At 39.6% G+C, this 22,095-nt stretch overlaps 1 protein-coding gene across 2 annotated transcripts in view; it reads right to left on the bottom strand.

Moving 5' to 3' along the window:
- cad (carbamoyl-phosphate synthetase 2, aspartate transcarbamylase, and dihydroorotase) overlaps positions 1-22,095 on the bottom strand; it is a 46,778-nt gene that overhangs the window by 6,705 nt on the left and 17,978 nt on the right. The window contains exons 13-37 of one of the 2 annotated variants that reach the window (XM_022687109.2): positions 21,862-22,050; positions 21,606-21,730; positions 21,093-21,226; positions 20,725-20,837; positions 19,723-19,973; positions 19,293-19,539; positions 17,434-17,532; positions 17,116-17,340; positions 16,752-16,934; positions 16,171-16,389; positions 15,921-16,088; positions 15,299-15,481; positions 15,092-15,196; positions 12,425-12,667; positions 11,566-11,647; positions 11,270-11,436; positions 10,938-11,102; positions 10,511-10,642; positions 10,181-10,382; positions 9,847-10,037; positions 9,185-9,325; positions 6,288-6,368; positions 5,849-5,987; positions 3,361-3,399; positions 156-322 (exon numbers count right to left, since the gene is read on the bottom strand). In XM_022687109.2, coding sequence (XP_022542830.2) covers positions 156-322; positions 3,361-3,399; positions 5,849-5,987; positions 6,288-6,368; positions 9,185-9,325; positions 9,847-10,037; positions 10,181-10,382; positions 10,511-10,642; positions 10,938-11,102; positions 11,270-11,436; positions 11,566-11,647; positions 12,425-12,667; positions 15,092-15,196; positions 15,299-15,481; positions 15,921-16,088; positions 16,171-16,389; positions 16,752-16,934; positions 17,116-17,340; positions 17,434-17,532; positions 19,293-19,539; positions 19,723-19,973; positions 20,725-20,837; positions 21,093-21,226; positions 21,606-21,730; positions 21,862-22,050 — 3,990 coding nt within the window. The remainder of the gene's footprint in view (positions 1-155; positions 323-3,360; positions 3,400-5,848; positions 5,988-6,287; positions 6,369-9,184; positions 9,326-9,846; positions 10,038-10,180; positions 10,383-10,510; positions 10,643-10,937; positions 11,103-11,269; positions 11,437-11,565; positions 11,648-12,424; positions 12,668-15,091; positions 15,197-15,298; positions 15,482-15,920; positions 16,089-16,170; positions 16,390-16,751; positions 16,935-17,115; positions 17,341-17,433; positions 17,533-19,292; positions 19,540-19,722; positions 19,974-20,724; positions 20,838-21,092; positions 21,227-21,605; positions 21,731-21,861; positions 22,051-22,095) is intronic. The other variant, XM_022687111.2, reaches the window with a different exon arrangement.

Below are 22,095 nucleotides of genomic sequence, written 5' to 3'. Positions count from 1 at the left end.
ATTTCTGTTCTTCCCCGCATTTAGTGTACCATTTACACCACTGTGTGATTTCTGAATGCAACCTGCCAATTGTTCTTCATTGTGTAACAGTAAGAACATTTTACTTAAAAAAGCAAAGGGGTTGTGGGGTGAAGTTACAGAATTATTCATCCTACCTGTTCTTTTGTAAACTGCTGCACAGACAGGATGTGCTGGCCCACAAGAGGGTGCAGAAAAGGTGAAGGCTGGAGATGAGAGACAACCTGGACTTGGCCTGTCTGAGGAGACAGGATCCTGGCAAGAGGAGGAGGGTGTGTGTATGCATCTGCAGCAGCAGGCATTTCTGGAGGGATGAAAAGGCAGCAAATTCCAAAAACAATAGCATCATAAAATGACACACCATGCCCACCCCAATAACTTCACAAAAAAACAAGAGAAAAATATAGCCGCAAGCGGCGATTTACGGGGTTCGAGCGTTACAGGCAAAGAGGCCCCTGGAGGCCAGGCTTAAAACATGTTGCCGGTTGACCGGCATCACCAAACTGGATGAGGATGACCAGCATGACCATAAAGACCAAGCTAGATTACCAGCATGACTAATCTGGATGACAAACTTGTTGACCATATTGACCAAGCTGGAAGACCATAATGACCAAACTGGATGACCAGCATGGCAAAGGTGGTTTGCCAGTATGACCAAGCTGGATGACCAGCATTGCTATGATGACAAAGCTGAATGACCAGCAGAACCATAATGACCAATGTGAATGACCAGAATGACCTAGCTGGATGGCCAGCATAACCAAGCTAGGTAACCAGCCTGACCATAAAGATCATAATGACAATGCTAGATGAGTGTTGTGAGTAAACTAGTTGAAAAGCATTGATAAATTCAGCTGTAGTGTTCATCAGGTTTTATGTGGTCTCTTGCTGCACTCAAGTGGACATTTGGTGAAACAAATTCAGTTCTTATATTGAAAAAATACAAGCCACAATAATCCTGCTGAGAGCCTAGCAGTGACGCATGAAAAGGGCACATATCAATAACCAATAATATCAATAATAGTGTATAAGTTTAGACCTGATTAACATTCAGCCTGTCCAAAGCTTGCTGGAATTTGATTGGCTAATAGTGACCACAAAAGTGTCTATATCAAATTTTCATTCGGTGTCCCATTAGTGCATGGGCCATAGATGATAATTGGCTAGGATGACCTTGATAGCTTGTATGGTTCTAGAGAAACAGCTATCGAGCATTGGCCCCGCCCCCTGGGGGTGTATGTCTACTTAAACTGACAGGGTATCTGAGAATCATGTAATGATCAAAGGACTGAAGTGGTATTAGTGTCAGGTTAAGCATTCAAAAGTTATAAGTGTTAGACATTTTACTGCGCCATGGTAAAACTAATTTGCATATGGCGGCCATATTGTTTACAAATGTAAAGATTTTTTAAATAATTATTGAGGAGTAAGCTCTGCTGAACTGTTTGACACCAAACATGTCATGAGCCAAGGACAAGATCTCAAAAGTAAGTTTTGCATATTATGCAAATTAAAAAAAAAAATTAAGTGGGTGGAGCATAAACAAGAATGACCCAGGTGGCTGACCAGCATGACCAATAAGGATAGAGATGTTCAATTAAGCAACACAAGCAAGATTAAATAAGTTCAGCAGAGCTTTAAATTAGAATAATTCACATGTAGCTGTTTCACCAAATGACCACCAGAGCGCAGCAAGAGACCACATATAACCTGCTGGAAATCTATCACTCTATCAGTAAGACAGAACATTTCCTGTCAGTGCGTTTCTATTGATTACAAAGAGAAGAAAAGTCTGATTGGGCTCCAAATTGGTACTCATGATCAAGTGGTCTGTATATATGTGTGTAAATTTGTGTGTTGATAGGGTCAAAGGTTCCTGACTTCTGACCATTTAGGTTGGAATAAAGCGGTAATACAGGCTTGAGGCCTGCTAAATCGCTGTTGCTATTTCGCCATATCAGTGGCAAATTATATCTGATTTGGCACAAAATTTGCAAACAAGATCAAAATATCAGTCTATATATGTATGTAAATTTCTGTGTTGATGGGGTCAAAGGTTCCTGTCTTCTGTCCATTTAGGTTTGAAAAAAGCGATAATACAGGCTTGAGGCCTGCAAATTATCTGCAGATTATCAGTCTATATATGTGTCTAAATTTGTTTGTTGATAGGGTGAAAGGTTCCTGTCTTCTGTCCATTTAGGTTTGAAAATAGCGATAAATAGAATAAATTGAAAATAGTTAATTTGTCACTGTAGAGCCTACTGAAGACTTATTTGGCTCATACTTGGCAAATGTGCTTGAAATGTCATTTTTAATTAGTAGCTTCAACAGTTTTGGCATGTTTAAAACTTTGACAGAGTTTTGGCCAAATAACTGAAAAGGCTTTCACGTACATGTTTGATTAAGGTTTATGGGCCTCAAATAGTTAAAATGTCAAGATTTTTTTTATAATTATTTACCTACAGGGTGTCAAGATTGCATCAAGACCAAATTTGTTTTGATTGATTGAGGACTTAAAGACGAATTCGAAAAGAGCCATTTTTACTCTTTTGGCCACTGATGAAAATCTTTGCATTTTTGGTAAACACATGTAATTCCAAAGTTGTAAAGGCTACAGCAAAGTATACAACTAAATAAGAATAACAAGCCTAGGCCACTTGTACCTTTAGATACAACTGATTTTCTGCTATAGCGCCCCCTTGAGGCCAATCAACGCCATATTTTAATGGATGATAGAAGGCCCTCAGATACATGTAGGGTATAAGTATCGTCCTGATTGGTCATTGTTTAGCCTGTCAAAAGCTTGCTGGAATCTGATTGGCTAACAGCGATCGCAAAAATTTGCATATCAAATTTTCCTTCTGTGAAACATTAGGACATAGGCCATAGATGATACATGCCAAACGAGAGCTTGATAGCTTGTACGGTTCCTGAGAAACAGATTTTTAGCTTTGGCTCCTGGGGGCGTATGTCTACACAGATTGACGGGCTACCTCAGAATCATGTTGGCATCAAAGGTCTAAAGTGGCATTAGTGTAGGTTTAAGCATTCAAAAGTTACAGCTGTTAGAGTAAATTTGGGTGTGCTACGGTAAGATTAATTTGCATATGGCGGCCATATTGTTTAGAAATTTCACAATTTTTTCGATAATTATTGAGGTTGGGACTCTGCTGAGCACTGCGTGCTCGAACCCCTAAAAATGTAGGAACTGCAAAGTAGCTCCAGTGTTTGTAGGCCCACAGAACTTATCCAATATGTGTCTTCAGATTGAATTGATAGCACAAAGAAGCAGAAAGAAAAGGTTTGAACACAGGATTTACTCAAAATGAAACCCCAAACCTGATTCATTTGCTCTTCTTAATGGTTTCTCCTCTTCAGCTGCATGCAGATTGTAACATTTAGAAACACAAACGTTAAGTAACATTAAAATAAAATCGTGCATAAAACACAGACCATCTTCAAATTCCTACAGGGCTGCCAAATGTTACCTCACATTTATTTTTAATTTATTTAGAAGTTTTAGCGAAGAATAGAAGAAAATAGTATGGGTCTACGTGATTATAGACCTTAAGCAGTACTACAGTGATGTGGTTAATCACATCTACAGTATATGACTGTGTAAACAAGCATAATACTCTTCAACTCCATTTAAAACTTTTTTACTACACAAGTACCGTTTGACACCCACAGACCACAATATGGGAAAATCCCCTATTGGGAAAATAAGCTCTTATACTATATGACTACTAAAAGTATCTTAATATAAGTATACATTTTAAGCAAGATAAAAAAAATATTTCCAGATTTACTTTATTGAATAGGTTTTCTTATATATAAAAGCGGGCAATTACAGAAACTAATTGTACTATACTTTATACAAATGCAGCATTCCAATCCAGTAATATTTTAGGTTTTTGTTAGAGAGGAGGCCCGGGGTAATAATTTATAAGAATCTAACCATTTACTATTTTTGGTAGTGGTTTTCCAAATGCATGCTATATTGATAGTATTGATATAATTATTTAAATAAAACAATTCTGCCAAACATTACCAACAGATCACAAGAGTGGAGAAGTTATCTCTGTAAAAAAAATAGTTTTATATAACAACCACTCTACATTTTTGACATTTATCTTTGTTCCATAGCTATTGCTAAAGTAGGAATTGATCATTACTACAAAATTAGGCAAAAGCTGACAGATGGCCCAAAGGTAAATACAATTCTGTCTCTCTGTCTCTGTGTCTCTCTGTCTCTCTGTGTCTGTGTGTCTCTGTGTGTCTCTGTGTCTCTGTGTGTCTCTGTGTCTCTGTGTGTCTCTGTGTGTCTCTGTGTCTGTGTGTCTCTGTGTCTCTCTGTGTCTCTGTGTCTCTCTGTGTCTCTCTGTGTCTGTGTGTCTCTGTGTCTCTCTGTGTCTCTCTGTGTCTCTCTGTGTCTCTCTGTGTCTCTCTGTGTCTCTCTGTGTCTGTGTGTCTCTCTGTGTCTGTGTCTCTCTGTGTCTGTGTCTCTGTGTCTCTCTGTGTCTGTGTCTCTCTGTGTCTGTGTCTCTGTGTCTCTCTGTGTCTGTGTCTCTCTGTGTCTGTGTGTCTCTGTGTCTGTGTCTCTCTGTGTCTGTGTGTCTCTGTGTCTGTGTGTCTCTCTGTGTCTGTGTGTCTCTCTGTGTCTGTGTGTCTGTGTGTCTCTCTGTGTCTGTGTGTCTGTGTGTCTCTCTGTGTCTCTCTGTGTCTCTCTGTGTCTGTGTCTCTCTGTGTCTGTGTCTCTCTGTGTCTGTGTCTCTCTGTGTCTGTGTCTCTCTCTGTGTCTGTGTCTCTCTCTGTGTCTCTCTGTGTCTCTCTGTGTCTGTGTGTCTGTGTCTCTCTGTGTCTGTGTCTCTCTGTGTCTCTCTGTGTCTCTCTGTGTCTGTCTCTCTGTGTCTCTCTGTGTCTCTCTGTGTCTCTCTGTGTCTGTCTCTCTGTGTCTCTCTGTGTCTCTCTGTGTCTGTCTCTCTGTGTCTCTCTGTGTCTCTGTGTCTCTCTGTGTCTCTGTGTCTCTCTGTGTCTCTGTGTCTCTCTGTGTCTCTCTGTGTCTGTGTGTCTCTCTGTGTCTGTGTGTCTCTGTGTCTCTGTGTCTCTCTGTGTCTGTGTGTCTCTCTGTGTCTGTGTGTCTCTCTGTGTCTGTGTGTCTCTCTGTGTCTCTCTGTGTCTGTGTGTCTCTCTGTGTCTCTCTGTGTCTGTGTGTCTCTCTGTGTCTGTGTCTCTCTGTGTCTGTGTCTCTCTCTGTGTCTGTGTGTCTCTCTGTGTCTGTGTGTCTCTCTGTGTCTCTCTGTGTCTGTGTGTCTGTGTGTCTGTGTGTCTGTGTGTCTGTGTGTCTGTGTGTCTGTGTGTCTGTGTCTCTCTGTGTCTGTGTGTCTGTGTCTCTCTGTGTCTCTCTGTGTCTCTCTGTGTCTCTCTGTGTCTCTCTGTGTCTCTCTGTGTCTGTCTCTCTGTGTCTCTCTGTGTCTCTCTGTGTCTGTCTCTCTGTGTCTCTCTGTCTCTCTGTGTCTCTCTGTCTCTCTGTGTCTCTCTGTCTCTGTGTCTCTCTGTGTCTGTGTGTCTCTCTGTGTCTCTCTGTGTCTCTCTGTGTCTCTCTCTGTGTCTCTGTGTCTCTGTCTCTGTCTCTCTGTCTCTCTGTCTCTGTCTCTGTGTCTGTCTCTGTGTCTGTCTCTGTGTCTGTCTCTGTGTCTGTCTCTGTGTCTGTCTCTGTGTCTGTCTCTGTGTCTCTCAGTTAACCCCTATTGGTCCATATTTGCCCAGCACTAGCACAATGTGTTTAAGGCCAATAAATACAGGCACAAGAGACTCAATTTTGTACCTGGGGGCAAGCCAGGGTCAGAGGCACGGTGGATCCGTGGTGGGAGAATTAAGCGCCCATCTCCAGCTGATCTGCGAGGGCTTGGGGCTCGAGTACGGAGGGACTCACTGGGAGTCACTTGTAGGGGACGCTCAGGAGTCTATAGGAAAAAAAACAACCGAAAGGAAAAAAAAAAAGGACTAGGCATAGGTCTGTAATAATTGCATTTTCCACTTTCCACATGCGTATTGAAAAAAATATAATAATAATAATAATAATAATAATAAGTTTGGAAATTAGAAGTATTTTTATATTAGTCACATTACTCATTACTACAATAGTCCAAATAAAAGAAACCCATGCAAGGCATAAATAATAATAATTATTATTATTATTAATACGACCACCATTATATAAACACAAATTGGAGCAGCTCTAGAATGTATGTAATTCACGTTACCTTTAGAACATCCTTGTTCATCTTTGAGACTGGAGTTGGCCATGTTTTCACATCTTGACCATAGCCAGGTGGTACCAATACCTAGTGGTTGAAAACAGCTTTAATACATAACTTCTGATAATAAAAAAATAAATAAATAAATAATAATAATAATAATAATAATAATAATAATAATAATAAATCCTGGATCCAGTTTTATTTATTATTTTTATCAATGATCTTGACGCCTCTACCTTAACCTGTAAATTACACCTTTATACAGATGATTCAATCTTATACTGCTCAGCAAATTTCGCTGAGATCCACCATTGAACAAGTTAACAAATACAAATTTCTTAGCATCTAGCTCAATGAAAAATTTTTACATTTCATATTAACAAACCATACTAGCAGTCCTGGACTATGGTGATATAATTTATATAAAAAAAAGTGCCAGTGCTCTCAAACCATTAGACTCAATCTACTATTCTGCTTTAAGATTTATTACACAATTCACCACTGCACACTATATGAGAGTTGGTTGGTCCTCACTAGCTGCACAAAGAGATGTCTTTGGCTAATTTTTATCTATAAAATCACTGTCTGGCCAATTGCCATCTTATATCTCTTCACTGATCTCAATTAATAATAATCAGACTCGCTCCAGTGGCTGGATCACCTGTCAGGTACCAAAAGTTTTAGTGAACTGGGAAAATCTGCTTTTAGCTACAGTGCACAGCTACAATTGTTTAGTTTATATTTTCCTTTGAAATTGTATTTTATTTTATTTTTTTTTCTAATGTTTTATATTTTCATTCTTGCTCTTAGTTCTATTATTCATTTAATCCTTTCTTAGCATTCTTAACATTTTACTTTACTTTATCTTTTTACTTATTTTATATTTTACACATTTTTTACTCTTTATGTATGTGTCACATTTTTGTTTTTACGGTATTTTAGAATTTTCAGTTTTACACATATATATATATATATTAAATGTTGATTTAACATTAGTACTTTATTATTTTTTACTCCCATTGTGGCAGGAACCCGTAAATAAATAAAACTGATCATGCTCAGAGTATGAAGTGAGGGAAAGTGTATAAATTAAAGGAAAACATTAATATTTGAGCAGCTGTTTTGATAGTTATCCTGAGAGAAGTGGCTAACTTAAATTTGTAAACAGAACCGAGGAGAGCAACACGCTAGATGTGATGATGAACACGCTGCCGCATAACGCTCATTTTCAGTTAAAATGCTGCTGAATGCCCAATGACAACCGAGGCAGCTGCCTTTATAAAGGACTGCAGCTAACATAACGTTATATTTTGAATAAATCAGTGGGTCGTTCACACATTTCAAATCACATGATCAGATCAAGGACATTCCTACCTACCACACCTTTCTTTAAAGATACAGTATAAAGTATAATCGATCTGCATCTGTGCAGACAAACAATAAAACTAGTCAAATCTGACTATAGCAGGCCTATATCTTACATAAAAAAATAATAGTTACAATAGTTGCTTATCAACTAGTAGATCCAGCCGAAAGAAATTTAACATGAGTAGAGAAGAGAAATAATCTGCTTTTAGAGCCACTCTAAATATTAGTAAACCAAACTACACTGCTGTGTCGCACTCTCAGACTAATAGCATGGAAACTAAAATGAGTCATTTTAAAACCAGTAGTTTTCCCTTTCCTGAAAATGTGTGCTAAAGTCTAAACCATATTTTTTTCCATTATTGGCTGAAATGTTTTCCTTTGAAGTTGTTAAACATACCAGTCCTGCTTAAAGTTAAACCTCTCCTAACTTTAAAAAACACTTCTATTGCCCCCATTTCTCCCTCTGCAGCAGTCTCACAGGATTAACTGTGCTATAGGTGAGGATGTTTCAGTGTACTTTAGTACACAGATACTCACAATATGCAAATCAGTCAAACAATAGTGTTGAGAATCTTGTACCAAATACCAAAGTTTGCAATGGCAATGCCCCCCTTTGATATACATCCACCAAACTTATGAAAGTACCTCAGAATCACGTTCTAAAATATTTTGTTAAAAATAGATTAAGTATTTATATATATAAAGTCCGGCTCATGCTCCAGAAGGATTAATTTAATTTAATACTTTGTGTCAAAATAAGGATTAGTCTGCCCATCAAAACACATGAAGTAATTTTAAAATCCTAAGTAGGTTAACGGTCTAAACTGCTAAGTGATTTTTATCACATTTTGAGTGTATGACTTTGGGTTTAAAAGTTGAATTAAAACTTAAAATCTAACTCAAAACCTGCTCCACTAGAGTCACTACAAGGCCAATTAATGTAATTTCAAACCTACTTTACCTTTTGGCAAACTTTAGTGTTATCGGTCTTATACACGAGAAACGTTTGTATGGGTTTTTTTGATGCACATTCACTTAATTAGTGGTACAATCAAAACTAATTATGTCACTGAGGTAGGACAACCCAAAATGTCTCTTCCAAATGATCAAAATCTAAAGTTGATAGATCATGATGATCCAAAGTAAAAACAGGCCCTAGGATTTTGATGAATCTTTGCGTTTGGTATCAAAAAGTGTAAAGGTGAAACATATCCCAGGTGGTTATTATATGGCTGCTATGCCATTCCAAACGCATGCCACGGTGCATGGAACATATTGTATTGATGTTTCCTTGCTAGGGGAGGGTTTACAGTATTGCAATGTGACCGCTATTTATTAATGTGGTTGCCTTAGTGTTTGATTGAGGGTATTGATAAATGTAATCTAGACAAAGCAATGAGAATTTTTGTCGCCCTGTTTTGCGGCAATCAAAAAAAAAAAAAAAAAAAAAAAAGTTAATAAGTTCCTTAAAAAGTGCCAGAAGGAGGGTGGGGGTAGGGGAGATGGAAACAGTTAACAGAATGGACGTTTACCTCTCCGTCAATGTAGGCAACTTCACCTCTCAGCACAACTCTCATGACTTTACCCTTCACCTTCATGCCCTCAAAGGGTGTCCACTTGGACTTTGTAAACTGCATGTGCTTTGGAATGACCCACTCTTGCTCCAAGTCCACCTAGATAAAAGGAATTAATAAAGTTAGGGAAAAATGTAACAAAAAAGTCCAAAATATCTTAACAGCATTCTTCATATTTTACTAAATGGATGAATGTAATGAGACAACTGCTTATTCTTAGTCTCTTTCAGTCAAGAAAATTAAAAGGGCAGTGTATCCTGCTATTAACAGACTAACTGATTCACACGTTCAGGAAAGGCTGTTGCAGAGAATCCTGATGCACACACGTACGTATGCACGAGTACACTCACACACACACGCACGTACACACACACGCACGTACACACGCACGCACGCACGCACGCACACACGCACGCACACACGCACGCACGCACACACGCACGCACACACGCACGCACGTACACACGCACGTACACACGCACGTACACACGCACGTACACACGCACGTACACACGCACGTACACACGCACGTACACACGCACCTCAGCTTGTAAGCAAAGATTCCACGTAGAGTTACTAAATGCACTGATTAGAAGGGGTGTCCACAAACATTGGCATACCTCCACATATGTATTTTCCTGAGCAGGAAGAGAGAAGATTCGCGCTGGGTTCTCGTACAGCCTTTTAACGATATCATCTAGAGTAAGGCGTCCTTCACTGACAGCGGTGAGCAGCAGAGGCAGCATGGTTTCCAGGCCAGGGTAACCAGGGGGAGGTTTCTCTGAGTCCTTTTCCTTCACTGAGTGAGGAGCTAAAGTTGCACACCATAATTCACATGAAATGATTTATTTATGCACACAAATCAACCGGGTACTTCAGCCATATGATTACTGTTACTACAGTAGATTAAGGCTTTTTCACAGATATAATTACATTCCGATAATACATCCTCACCGTGATCAGTGGCAAAGCAGTCAATGATGTCCAAATTCTCCCACAGTGACTCCATGTCTTCTCGTGTTCCCAGCATGGGTCGCACTTGAGCTCTACCATTCCCAACAGCAGATAAATTGTCTTCACAGAGAAATAGATGGTGAGGGGCTACCTCACATGTCACCTGGATACCCTTCTGCTTTGCAGCTCGGATGATCAAGATCTGAAAATTATAGATATTCTGTACCACTGGAATACAAAGTCCTACAAAGACTAAACCAAGTCATGGAAATTTGACATCAAACTACAAGCTTGTTAGATGACATAATAAAGTAAACACATGATAAAGACCTCCTCCTTCTTGGCAACATGGCAGATGTGAACTGGTCTCTGGTACAACTGTGCTACCATCAAAATGGCAGCCACAGTCTGATTTTCCGCATGGGCCACAATAGGCAGGTGCTTTGGCCACTTCTCAAAGTGCTGTTTATGCAAAAAGACAATTTTAATAAGAAGTGAATAATGTAGTAATGATGTACACTACATGTTTGTAGTAGTTTCTAAAATAGACTGCCTTGTACCTCTATTAATACATGTCAAAATGTTCCTTTACTTTCACAACAGAGGAAGAACTGATGTACAGAAGTCTGTTAGTTTTAGGTTAACAATTATCTAGTATTGTACAATGAGATACTGTTTAACAAAAGACACATTACTTAACTGGCTGAACAACAATTTAGACTATTGCACATTTTGGCGACAACCACTAATTTCTTACCTCCATCCATAAGGAAACATTCTCCATCTTTAGCGTCGAATAGGTGTCATTTAAATACATCTTTAGACCAACAGCTTCATTTGCAATTAAGGGTAGAACAGCAGCATTATCTGAAGCTGCCCCCACATAAAGGGCATAGTCAGAGCGACATCCAGCCCTTGCCAGCTATGAAGTTGGAGAAAGAGGAGGGGGAAAAAAAGGGGGAGGGGGAAAAAAAAAAGGGGGGGGGGGGGGGGTGGTGGGGGAGGTGAGTTGAAACAATTTAGAATGTACATCACACTTTAAGATGGAGATAAGAAGTCAACAGTGTGTATGTTTAAAGGAAATATTACCTTCTGGACTGAGGCAAGAGAGCTTTGGTCTATGACAGCAGGGTTTGTGTTTGGCATAACACACACCATTGTGATTCCACCTGCTAGAGCAGCAGCTGTACCCGAGGAAAAATCTTCCTTGTAAGTGGCTCCAGGCTCTCGCAAGTGTACATGGACATCAATAAGACCTTAAATAGCAAAAACAGGATAATTTTTTTAAAAATTACTCATTTCACAGGAAAGAGGTCATGTACCCAACAAAAATAATGTCTAATCATAATTAACATACAAAGAACATAAGGTAAGCTTGAATTTACCAGGCAGGCGAATCAATTTCTGGGAGGTCATACTGTCAACATGAGTTTTCAGTGGTGGAGCTTGACCAATCTGTCTCAGTGCCTTTCAAAATAAACATGAAAGCATGAACTTCTTTGTTCTGTGCAGTTACCTATGCAGTATCTAAAGAACTGCTGTAATTTTGAGGTGAAATAAGATGTAAACGTGTCAGAATGATCTGAAAGGTTTATCCACAATCCCTCAAAAAGGTTCACATTGACATTTAATTAATGGATCATTTGAGAAAACATTTAATGTGTGGGTCTCTGTAACTCTGATGAGCTAACAGGTTTTTACATATTGGTTTATCAGTTTTTATAACTCTTAGAAATAAGGTTGTTTTACAGGGTCATGTAAAAAATGTTATTCTAAAAAAACAAGCTACATGTTACAGGTGCTTAAACAAAGAAAAGAGAGAACATAGATCAAGGATGATTTGACACACAGTTAAACACATTCTGGAGTGGCTAACCATATTCTGTACCAGTTGTTCAATCATTTAAATTTATTTGTGCAGCTAATGTTCCCTGCCCATGGTAATACTTTACAGAGAGTTCATCCCCAGAAAAGATACATTTATTGATAGTGTGCCCTATATATAGAGCACATTTTACACACCCTATGTCCTTGTCTTTTTTTAAACAAAGCATTATATTTGTTTTTAAACAAAGCATTATATTTGTTCAACTGAAGCTAGGCTCCTTGCAATTCTGAGAAATGTGTTAAAATGTTAGGCCATACAGAAAAGAGAGTGACATGACTGATCTAAACACATTTTCTTTCTTCAATTAACAGAACCACATATACATAGTGTTTTTTTTTTTACTAGCAGACTCTCACCTGAACAAACAGCTTGGTGCACTTAATATCAATGATGAGGGGCACAGAGTAGTCAACAGCCATGCGACGAGTACGGTATCCTTTAGTGACAAAGGAAGACAAACGTCGCCCACCCGAGTTCCGCATGGACAGATTTATGACCATGTCAAAATGGTTCTCCTCCAGGTAATCCATTATGTTTCTTTGTTTGTCTTTGTTTGGACTGTCACTCTCTTCCTCAAATGGCCAGTCTACAGCCATGACCTAGCCAGATGAAAAAAAAAAAATAAAACATTAATAAATAATGAAATACACCATGCCCTGAATTTGCCTCCTCTAGAAAAGAACAAAAAGCAGATATTAAAAAGGCATGAGATGGATGAGTATAGTATTTATGATTAGGGCTGGGGCGGTATTGATTTTTTATAACCGCGGTAAAAAACTAACGCATCACCGCGATATTGCGGTTAACCGCGAGACCCCCCCCCCACCCCCCACTTTTTGAAGGAGGAGCTTGTCCGCCCCCCCCCTTCTCCATCCATAGATCTATTTTAGGGCTGGCCCGAATAGCGGTTTTGAGCTCAGGATATTCGGCAGTAATCGGTAGCGAATATTCTAATATTCGTTTTAAAAAAAAAGACGAATTAATCCACAGCAAAATTTTCCACTGACCCCCGGCCCCGAAAAAAATATATTTCTCACCCCTTTCCTCGGGCTCAAGGCTCAAGAAGTCTGTGATAGGCGTCTGTTTTTTTTTTTTTATTCACACTCTTCTTATTTCTCATTAAATATCTACTAGATACAGATTATATCTGTACAGTATCATTTATTTCACTTCCCTCCTGAATATTTGGAGTGCATTATGTCTCCTTATGTTGTGTAGTTATGTAGTTTTCACCCCAGAATTTCTGCTGCCTCACACCAGGCTTCGGCTGCATCGCAGGGCAGGAGCGCAGCTGCGTTACGGCTATTTCGTTTGAATTGTGCAGTGCAGAGTATTACAGATTTTGTATTTTTGCACTTGGGCTATTAGCTCAATATTAAATATTTCGTTTGTTTATAAATTATTTTATATTCTTAAACCATGTTAAATTATATTCGATTGGAGGAAATTAATTCAGACATCATTTCTTTTTTGTCCCGTTACCGTTCCGCAAAAAAAATCCTTCTTTTAATCCCGCATCAGCCCGCCACATACACAGTTTTGCCGCACCTGCCCCGCGGTCCTAAATAAATTTAATAAATTACATTTAGTGCTTAAAATTAAAAAAAATATTTATTAAAACCGCGCTGAATAGTGCGGTCACGTTTCTTACCACATTACAAAAAAAAAATCGGTGTGTGTGTGCGCGTGTCGGTCCATTCTCCGCTCCTTTTTTGTGCTTAGGGTTTTTTTGTTGCGTGCATGAGAATCACTGCGTGATTATTACAATTTTCTTAACTATTTATTAATGTGCTCCCACATCCTCTGGATTGATTAAACTCCTGTTCCCGCCAATAACAATTCAGTTCTGTCTGTGCCGCAAGATATCCTGACGGGACCCGCGTCATATAATATGTTGATTAAAATGTCGTGACGTTAAGAAATCGGCTCGCAAGAGACAACCGACCAAAAAAAAGACATTAGTTCCATTTTAAAATAATAGAAACCTGTCCTTTATGTTTGACAATTTTTGTTTCACTTTACTTGTCCTTACTCATCTGAAGTTTATTTATCTGAACTGAGTTTTATATGGTTATATTTGTAGCGGTTCTGAACTCAGTTCCGCGTGCTGTGAAAGAGACAAGGCGCAGCGCATTTTACCTCAGACTTGGTCAGATAACAACATTTCAGTAAAGATGGTGGTTATAGTTTTATATCATTGCTTTGCTGTTTGAACTACACTTCAACCAACCTTACTATTTTTACCAAGACTGAGGCGCAATGCCGCGCGTTCTCCGCGGTGCTCACGCAGAACAGCCAGCAGCCAGACAATGAATTAATATATTTTACTTTCTCAAAATGTGACCACGGAACACCTTACATGGCTCTATGGTTTACCTTGAGGTGGGTGAATTAGTTTGATGTGTTGGCGAGAGGTGCAGACACCACTTTCCGGCAAATCTTGCAGATGATTCTCTTCTGTTCTGAGTCTTTTTCTTCCTTTTTTCTCAACTTACTGAGCCTGCCCTGTAGCTTCCATTTCCGAGCCAATATTAGTGCTGCTAATCTTCACTCTCTTCAGCAGCCTCAATGGAGACGAAGTGAGCAGGAGACTCCAGAGCTGTTCTGACCTCAATGAGTACCACGCACCGCGTTTTGCTTAACCCATTCGCTGCCGCGCCAGTGCAGCGGCAGCACAGATAAATGACAAAAAATTTTATATTCGATATTATGAATTTTGAGATCGTTTGACACCAATATCTATCGCGATCAAAATATATTTGATATATTGCACAGCCCTATAGTGTAGGACTTACACTTGACATATTAATACTGAATTCACCACAGTTGTGCTTATATGGAGCATTTTACTACCGCTCAAAACGCAGTCAATCAGATTTGACAGCCATAAAAAATGCGGTAATGACGGTAATGAGCTCATCACCGCGGTGACGTCCCATAACCGCGGTATTGCGGTAATAAAATTATCGTCACAGCCCTATTTATGATACTGTATATTTTAGTAGAGCATTTATTAACTGTACCTTCACACCATGCTCAGTGTAGAAGTCTGCAGTGCCAAGGCTGGCATACAGGTTATAGCCTAGACTTTCCAGTGCCTGGACTGTAGGCAGAAGTTCAGTCTTATTCTACATAAAAGTAAAGAAGGGGGAGGGGTTAATAAAAATAAGAAAAATAATAAATTATCATAAAATAATAAATTAGAAAATAGATTTTCTAATTTAAAATACCTTGTAGCTGCCAATGGAGAGAAGGACATTCTTTTTGGGGATTTTGAAGCCTGTGCTGAGCATGGCTTTTAGGTAGGCCTCATAGCGGTTCTCACCAAAGCAGGCCACCTCCCCAGTGCTAGTCATCTCTACACCCAACACCACATCAGCTCCAGCCAAACGTGAAAACGAGAACTGGGGAACCTTAAAAAAATAATAATAATAAAATAAATACAACTTTTTTTAAATTACAAAACTATAGTTTATGAAAAAAATTAAAAATATATTTTTACTGGCTATAGTACTTGGAGAAGTAACTAAAATCACAAAAAGGTTTATAATATTTAAAGATTCAAGGAGACTAATTTCATGTGGTAAACATGCGGTGCATGACGTGGAATGAAATTAATCTCACGGTCCACCCACAGAGCAATTATGTAGAAATTGTAGTAGAGGCACTTATGTTGCCTTGCAAATGCAGTCAGACTTTAGTTGGTCTGAAAATGCAAATTACTAAACATCTACAAGACACAAATGATTGTATACATCAGCACCAAGTCTTTATAAATTGCTCAATGTGTAATGTTAATATTAAGTGGACACTAAACCTGCAATTAACTCCATCTAATTGGCAGCTCTTTACCTTAACTCCCACGACGCCCTTCCCTTTCATAAGCCCCACAGGTTCCACTTCCTCTCCCATGATAACCTGAGTTGCCAGGGCTACAAGGTCTACACCCAAAGTCTTGGACACAAACGGGAAGGAGCGAGAGACTCTCACATTGCACTCGATCACCTTCAACTGGTCATCCTAATGTTAGGAACACACAAATATGAAGTGCCAACACAAATTGACAGCTGTAAAAAGGAATTATGATTTTTGACACTCTTACCTTGGCAATGAGTTGCAGGTTAAACGGCCCTGTGACCTGCAGTTCTTGCCCAATAGCATGGACAATGGACTTTATGCGTTCCATGGTTTTATGGTTGATGTCCTGAGCAGGTGTGACCAGCGTGGCATCACCGGAATGGACGCCAGCATTTTCTACATGCTCGGAAATGGCTATTGCAATGACCACACCATCACAGGCCACAGCATCAACATCAATCTCCTGCATCATAAAATTAATCAATACCTTGGTACTCAACATATATAATACATGAATGATGAATAAAAACGTATTCACACACAGCCAGTGATGTTCCATTTCCAACTTTGACTCAAAACTAAGTTGCACCACCAGAGAGCATAATATAGCAACCTGTGTACATCTAACATTCCCATTCAACATGCTGTAACTTGCAAACCTTTGGCCAGTTTGACAAGTGTTATTATGCCAAGTTGGCAGTGATTGGCTTTTACCTGCGTTTCATTGCTACACTCAACAGCAATCAATGCATGCCTGTACCTCATCCTACAACCCCAATTTTTCCACATCATTTGGAAATGCAAATTGCAACACCAGCAACTAACCTTGGCCTCCTGAATGAATTTGGAGATAACAACAGGATGCTCTTTGGAGACAGCCACAGCACTGCTCAGATATTTCTCCAGGTCGCTGTCAGTGTAGGCTACATTCATAGCAGCACCACTAAGAACATAGGACGGCCGCACCAGGCATGGGTAGCCAACTGTCTCACAGAAATGCATGGCAGACTGCAGTGGAAAGGGAAGTCAAGTAGGATAGAAGTAATATCATCATCATCATCATCATCATCATCATCATCATCATCATCATCCCACACAAACTATTGACATTACAAGTGGAAATAAATACTACGGCGTTGCTAAATAGCAGAGAACCAACTATTTATTTGTGCTTATTTTTGTCAAGTACCTCTGTATCAGACAGTTCTTTCCAGCGAGGCTGGCTGATTCCAATGGTGTCCAGCATCCTGGAGAATTTAAAGCGGTTCTCAGCAGAGTCAATAAATTCTGGTGAAGTGCCCAGGATCCGGCATTGCTGCCTATGAAGAGACATGGCAATGTTGTTAGGGAGTTGGCCACCCATAGAAAGAATTATTCCCTCTGGGTTTTCCATCTCATAGATGTCCATCACCACCTGAAAGCAAAATATTCAATTAAAACGAGATTTATTTATTTTACAAAATGTATGTATGTATGTATGTATGTGTATATATATATATATCGTTACCTCAAAGGAGATCTCGTCAAAGTATAGTCTGTTGCACATATCATAGTCTGTGCTGACCGTTTCAGGATTGTAGTTCACCATGATAGTTTTGTAACCCATCTAAAAACAGAGCTAATAAATTAATAATATAGACAAATGCACTTCAGTATTGTCAGCCAATCTTAAGCTGACCCCTAAGTCACACACTTAACCTGAGTTTAGTGTTATCAGTGATTAATATATACCGTATTTTTCGGACTATAAGGCGCACCGTATTATAAGGCGCACGATGAGTGAACGGTCTATTTTTAGTGTTAGTCCATACACAAGGCGCACTGGATTATAAGGCGCACTAAATTAAACTTTATTTATATCAGTAACAATAACTCTGAGCAATAAATCCTTCACAATATCTGTGAAAAATAACATCATCTCTGAGCAATAAATCAACAAGCACAGCAAGTACGTATTACTCCGCGACGCTCCTGACAACGGTAGCCGCAACGCTCCGACAGACCATAATATTATGTTGAAGCACAGCAAGTACGTATTACTCCGCAACGCTCCTGACAACGGTAGCCGCAACGCTCCGACAGACCATAATATTATGTTGAAGCACAGCAAGTACGTATTACTCCGCGAGGCTCCTGACAACGGTAGCCGCAACGCTCCGACAGACCATAATATTATGTTGAAGCACAGCAAGTACGTATTACTCCGCGAGGCTCCTGACAACGGTAGCCGCAACGCTCCGACAGACCATAATATTATGTTGAAGCACAGCAAGTACCGCATTACTCCGCGAGGCTTCTGACTATAATAGCGTGTTGTGCCGAATTCGGTGAATAAAACGGTTTTAAAACAGAGATAAAGATTGGATAAGTTTCATTTCTGGATGAAGTGATTTCCAGCGCTGTTTGGATATAACTGTGGATTACAGGAGACTGGATTGATGGATTCTCTTTAGTCTGGACGCGTTTTGAAGGTAGGACCTGTGGCTGAGCGGGTGTGTGTTCGGGGGGTGGCGGCAGTGACCGGAGGTTACCCCAGGACAAAAGGAGAGCCTTTTATTACTGGAAACATGCGCTCTGACGCAGCTCTAATTCATGAAACATACATCCTACAGTAAAAGCACAGTTCTGGAATCCGGAGAGCCAGACGGTTCGAATGTTGTATGACATGACCGCATTCGATGAAATATGGACGAACGATAAACGCAAAAATATGAGAGTTATGAATTATTAAAATCATAACCAAGGCATATTTCGCCCTAAATGTTTATTTTCTGAAAGGATATTAGGCTAAATAGGCTAAATAGCTCAAAAGCAGAGATTCTAAGCTTTAAAATGGTATATTGGATGTCTATATTGAACCTGTAACTGTTCATAACTATTCAGAAATACAGCCAGTTATGAAATATTAAATATTTCTGGCCCGCCGGTGGGCCAGCGCGTGTTAAGAGGTTAACTTTACTTAGAAGTGGGCGCTAAAAAGAAACAGTTTGTGCTATTACCCCAGAACGGGTGGAAAGGAAAGTTTACCGGCACCTTGTTCTGGCCACGGAGCTACAGTGGAAACTAGCTACCCTGAACCACAGCCGAGAGGCAGTACGGCAGTCAAAGGTAACCGCGCGCTAGCCCAAGAGGGGGATCTTTTTCTGGCGTGGGTGAGGAATTCTGCACAACAGAGCGCCGTGTACCACATAAAAATCGAGGTCAGTAAACACAAGCAAAATCCATACACAAGGCGCACTGCATTATAAGGCGCAATGACGATTTTTGGGAAAAAATAAGTATTTTAAGTGCGCCTTATAGCCCGAAAAATACGGTATGTAAATAATACTGACCACCACCACTCATTTCTAAAAGCAGAAGGCCTACCTTTCTAAGCTCCATGATGCAGCCCACAGCACACCAGTCAAATTCCACACTACTGCCAATGCGGTACACACCAGAGCCAATAACCATGACATGAGATTCTTCAAAAGACAGATCCCATTCTGTGCCATGATAGGTCAGATAAAGGTAGTTGGTGTGAGCAGGCCATTCAGCAGCCACTGTGTCAATCTGCTTGACCACTGGCAAAATGTTCCAGTTACGCCGCAGTTTCCTTACCGCTAGTTCAGTGCTTAAAAGAAATAAAAATAAAAAAGAAGAAAGAAAAGAAATTAAAATATAATAAATCAGACACACAGGGAGAGAGACAGACACACGCGCACAGCCATACACTGACAGACACACAGACACAGAGAGACAAAGAGACAGACATCCACAAATACACAAACACCCACTTTGATCACTACCTCCATACCTCTGCACAGCAAGGGCAATCTGCTTGTCAGAGAAGCCCAATTGCTTTGCTTTCCTCATGACTTCGGGTGGCATGAGGCTTTCATCCTGATTATATGTTTGCAAAAGCTTCTCATGGTTCACAATGTTTTGCATCTTGTGAAGGAACCAGCGGTCAATTTTGGTGAGCTCATAAAGGTGGTCTACGCTATACCCAGCATGAAGGGCTGCTGCCAGCACGAAGATTCGCTTATCTGTAGGAATCTGAAGCTCCTGATAATCCACAAAATGAGAGAGAGAGAGGGGGGGGGGGGGTTAAAAAGTCAGTCTGTAGTAAAAAAATTAAGAAAAAATAAACCTTAAAATATAATATCAGAATTTACTTATTTAATTTTTGCATTAACTGTGCTTATTTTAGTAAAGACTACATACGAACTAATTTCCCGGCATGTGACTAACAGAGCATGCACTGACCAAAGCATTTAACTTGGTTGTACTCCTCCACTATAAGGTTTTAGTGGAGACCAATCAATTAGTGTTTTTAAAGCCAATACCAATAATTTCAGCCCTAATAGAGATTTACAGAGGCAGAGCTAGATGCCACAATAAAAAATTCCAGGTAAACTTGGTCATGCATCATCTTGCAGGGCTTATGTAATGTGTACACCCTGACAGTCACATATCCCAGTACATTTATTAATAAAAAAAATGGGTGGGTTCAGAAAAAGTTCAGAACTGTGCTTCAGATCCAGATGTAAATACTTGAAATTAAAAGCTGAAATGTTTCTCATGTCATGTTTTTAGGGAAAGTGAGCTTGGCTTCACTGTTGCAATATTTTTAAGAAAAGTGTACAGCTATATTTAAATGTAAACACATATTGTTAATAAGCCATTTGGTTGTCAAAAAAGTGGGGATTTTATACTTGCTTCTGTGAGAGTCTTTAACCATGAGGCCCATATTATGAAATACTAGATACTGCTACACAGCCAATTGATCCTTCCAGCTCTAGTTTTTAGCACTAACCTGTTCAGACACTGGTTTAATTGTGTGGTCAAAGCCAACACAATTCTCATCTACCATCCTCAGAGCTTTCTGGAATGCCTCTTCAAAACTCCGACCAATGGCCATCACTTCCCCTGGGAAAACAGAATGCTCATATCAAAACTTACATTGAGCATATATTTTTTGTTACTTCACACATCCTAGACAACCGAACTGTGCAAAAGCAATACGTGTGTATAAGCTGCCACAAAGCACAGGCCACTCTTATATTCAGAGATCTGTATTTAACTTGTATAGGCTTCACAAACTATTGAATTTAGAGGTGTGTAAACTATGAGTTATGTTGTGTGGGGAAAGAGATAAGGCATTGTTAACACAAGAAACCTTACCGACACTCTTCATGGAGCTGCCAATTTTGGTGCTAACTCTGAGGAACTTGCTTAAGTCCCAACGAGGGACTTTCACCACACAATAGTCCAGACTGGGCTCAAAATTGGCTGTTGTGGAGTTTGTCACAGAGTTCCTGAAAAATACAAACTTGCACTGATTTCACTTGACTCATTTTCAACACAAAATATTTACGATACATTCTCTACATGTATACACCTATTTGTGCATTTTAAATGAACTTAGTGATTGCAGCTGTTGCCACCATCTACTCATCAAATCATAGGACCCCCACAACCAGATATTTTGGTGGGGAGCCATTTACAGCAAAGCAGATATAGGAATGAATCATTAGTCATTGACTGCCAAACATACACACAAAAAAATAATAATAATAATTTTGCATGGGAAGATATGAGCAAGTGTCAAATTTTCAGCGTACAAGGTGCACAATTAAGTCTTCTCTGGAGTGAAGATTTATAGTGGTGGTGGTACATATGTGCTGTATAACTCACTTTAAGTCTGGAAGGGGGATCCCAAGACCAAGCTTAGCCGCCACATAGGCTAAAGGATAACCAGTGGCTTTACTGGCCAGAGCGGAGCTCCGAGAGAGACGAGCGTTTACCTCAATGATGTAGTACTAGAAGAAAATAAAACAGCAGCTTGTAACATCAAATGTTTTCCCCAAAAACGAATCTAAGGGATTAATTAAGGAAAATTAAAAAAACGATATGCATTTCAATTCTGCCAAAACATGCAGAACAGGGTTACCTGTTCTGATTCTGGATTGAGAGCATATTGGATGTTGCACTCGCCGACAATTCCCAGGTGTCGGATAACTTTGATGGCAGTGTTTCTCAACATGTTATACTCATAGTCATTCAGTGTCTGACTAGGAGCCACAACTATAGACTCTCCAGTATGAATTCCCAATGGGTCAATGTTCTCCATGTTACAAACCTGGGGGGTGAGAGGGCACAAAAACTAGTTATATACGTGCGTGCA

The sequence above is a fragment of the Astyanax mexicanus genome, chromosome 1 (genome assembly GCF_023375975.1).
Source record: "Astyanax mexicanus isolate ESR-SI-001 chromosome 1, AstMex3_surface, whole genome shotgun sequence".
Taxonomy (NCBI): domain Eukaryota; kingdom Metazoa; phylum Chordata; class Actinopteri; order Characiformes; family Acestrorhamphidae; genus Astyanax; species Astyanax mexicanus.
The sequence above is the reverse complement of the archived record's forward strand: the minus strand, read 5'-3'. Positions and strand labels throughout refer to the sequence as shown.